Source organism: Barbus barbus, assembly GCF_936440315.1.
Source record: "Barbus barbus genome assembly, chromosome: 2".
Lineage (NCBI taxonomy): Eukaryota > Metazoa > Chordata > Actinopteri > Cypriniformes > Cyprinidae > Barbus > Barbus barbus.
The window spans coordinates 10010071-10012655 of record NC_136730.1 but is presented as its reverse complement, the minus strand read 5'-3'; the positions used below and the strand labels follow the sequence as shown (position 1 = coordinate 10012655).

The 2585-nt window shown below is 38.9% G+C and overlaps 1 protein-coding gene across 2 annotated transcripts; it reads right to left on the bottom strand.

Moving 5' to 3' along the window:
- Positions 1 to 201: 201 nt before the first annotated feature.
- LOC306885356 (E3 ubiquitin-protein ligase TRIM39-like) lies at positions 202 to 2366 on the bottom strand (the record flags this gene model as incomplete). Of its 2 annotated transcripts, none has more annotated exons than XM_079441813.1 (6): positions 202 to 749; positions 882 to 908; positions 1041 to 1179; positions 1263 to 1496; positions 1589 to 1684; positions 1818 to 2366. In XM_079441813.1, the coding sequence occupies 6 exons, from the start codon at positions 2364 to 2366 to the stop codon at positions 202 to 204; spliced, it is 1593 nt and encodes a 530-aa protein (XP_079297939.1). The 2 variants fall into 2 exon arrangements, with proteins under 2 accessions (XP_079297939.1, XP_079297940.1); XM_079441814.1 differs by having other exon boundaries at positions 1263 to 1370.
- Between the last annotated feature and the right edge of the window lie 219 nt (positions 2367 to 2585).

Here is a 2585-nt window from a genome sequence, read left to right as displayed (position 1 = left end):
TTTTATTTTTTGTAGAATTTTACAGATTATGCATAATAACAGCAGATTTTCAAAGATAAAAAAATCAGATAGAAAGCACTATGATTGTAACATTTTCTCATTTGGCTAATACCTGCATTCAATATATCTGCCATTCAGATGAATATGTATTACACCGCTTTGTTTTCATTGTTTATTTCATAGAGTATCTGGGTTATTAATTCATTCATTGTAATTAACAGGTGAGATGATCATTGGTGCTGAATCTTTACCAGTATCATCAGGAAAGGGGCAAAGATATGAATATAGTCGATTAGTGAAAGACTGACCAGTGAAAGAGTAGATATGAGATTTGGACTCCACATCATAGAAGGAGACCAGACCCTCCTCATAATCCACAAACACCCCCACCTTCTGTGGTTTCACTCTCAGAGAGAGATAAACACAGGGATCAGCCCAAGCCCAATATTCATCCCCATTCCTCAGTGCCACAGCCCAGTATCCATCCTGAGGACTCACTGTGATCTTTCCCTTCCTGTTAATAGATTCTCTGGCCACTCCTAAATCCCACTGACTCTTTCCCTTCAGCTGCACTTCAAAATAAAATCTACCTGACAAGAATCCCTCTTTTCCCAGAACAGAGGCACACTTATCAAACCGCTCTGGGTAATCTGGGAGTTTATGCTTAATGTCTCCATGTCTCACTTGTTTCCCATCATTAGACAGGATGAGTTTAGGATGAGCTGTATCAGTATCCAGAGTCACATCCACTGAGAGAGAAATCAGATAATACATTTTAACAAAGATCTCCATATGCTGACAAGTGTTTGGCAGAATAAATGTAAACTATCAGTATACTATGTACTGTATGTGAGTATGTGAGTAAAAATCACACATTCTACCTGCATACTGCTGCATCCTCCTCAACACTGTAAAGTCAAACAATAATAAAAATATTTTCAATTTTTTGTATACAAATCTGTTGTATGTGTTGTATATAATTTTACAAATTCTGTCAATAGTATCTAATGATCTGTGTGCTGTATTTGATATTGACTTACCAGTTTGACTGAGTTTCTGGTCTAGAGTTTCCTGCAGTTGAGTCAGAGCTCTCCTCAGAGTCTCCACACTCACATCAGTGTTCATACTGATCTCAGGCCAGTTCCTGGTGTGTGGAGGACTGCACAGGGATGGATCAATCTACAGCAGGAGAGAGCAGAAATCCCTCAGCATGAGGAGTGTGAGTGCTGTCCCATGATGTGAGCAGACAGAGAGACACTGACCTGTAGGAGCTGGAGGTGATCCTCAGTGTGTAAGAGATGATCCAGCTCAGTGTTTGTCATCTTGAGCTCAGTGATTTCCTGCTGCAGCTCTTGAATGAGCTTTTCCTCCTGATTCTCTGCCGCTTTCTGCTTCTCCTCCATCATCTCCAGCAGCTCAGCCTGACATCTCTCAATGGAGCGCATCAGATCGCTGAAGAGCTCAACATTGGCTGCTTTCTCTCGCTCTGTGCTTTTCTGAAAAAGTTATATTTTTAAATAATTGCCATAATTTTTTACAGTATCAAATTAAAATATTCTTCATTAAAGATTTAACATCTTCAGCTCACTTTTCTGAGTTCTGCAAAGTATTCAATGTCTTGAATCTTCCTGATTCTGTCCTGGATCATCTGCTGCACGTCTTTCTGTGTCTTCATCAGCTGAGTCTATAGACAGACAGAAACAAAGAAACATTTGATCACATCAGAATGTTCCATCTTTTGACAAAAGATCTAGTTGTATTATTTAAAATGAGGTTATTGAAGTTTTTTTTATATATATATTGTTATGAACTCATGCCTTCTTCTCTTTACTCTCCTCCTCTAGAGGAACAGTGTTGTGAGTCTTGTGGTCTCCATCAGAGCAAAACACACACACATACGTCTGATCATCTCTACAGAACAGCTCCAGAGGTCTCTCATGTTTCTGACATATATAGTTCTTCATATTCTTCACAGGGTCCATCAGTTTGTGTTTCTTTAAATAGATTTTGTGATGAAATTCCAGGTGAGTTTCACAGTAAGAGGCCTGACACAGCAGACAGGATTTCATTGCTTTCTTTTTTCTTTCATCACAGATGTCACAGAGAACTTCAGATCTTCTGAGACTGGACTTTTTCTGAAAAAGTTGCGCAACCTGTCTAAGTGCTGTGTTGATCTTGAGGTTGGGTCTTTTACTGAATGTTTCTTTGCACAATGGACATTTACACTCCTGACTGTTTTCCCAGCACTGGTTCAGGCAGCTCTTACAGAAGTTGTGTCCACATGGAGTGCTGACTGGATCAGTGAACACATCCAGACACACTGAACACTGAAGCTCCTCAGCCAGAAGACCACCGGAGGATGACATAGCTGAAAACAAGACAAATAATAAAAATGTATCTTAGATACATCTTAGATCTTATATAAAGAATATTATTACTTGTACAGTAAAAAAAAAAAAAAAGGCAGAAATTAAGTGTCATTGGAAGACGTGATGCTAAGACTTTACAGTTCTTTTTATCGTTTGCTTTATGCAATATTTTTTTTTAGCGATTGACACATGGAGGGTCATCCATACTCTCTCTGT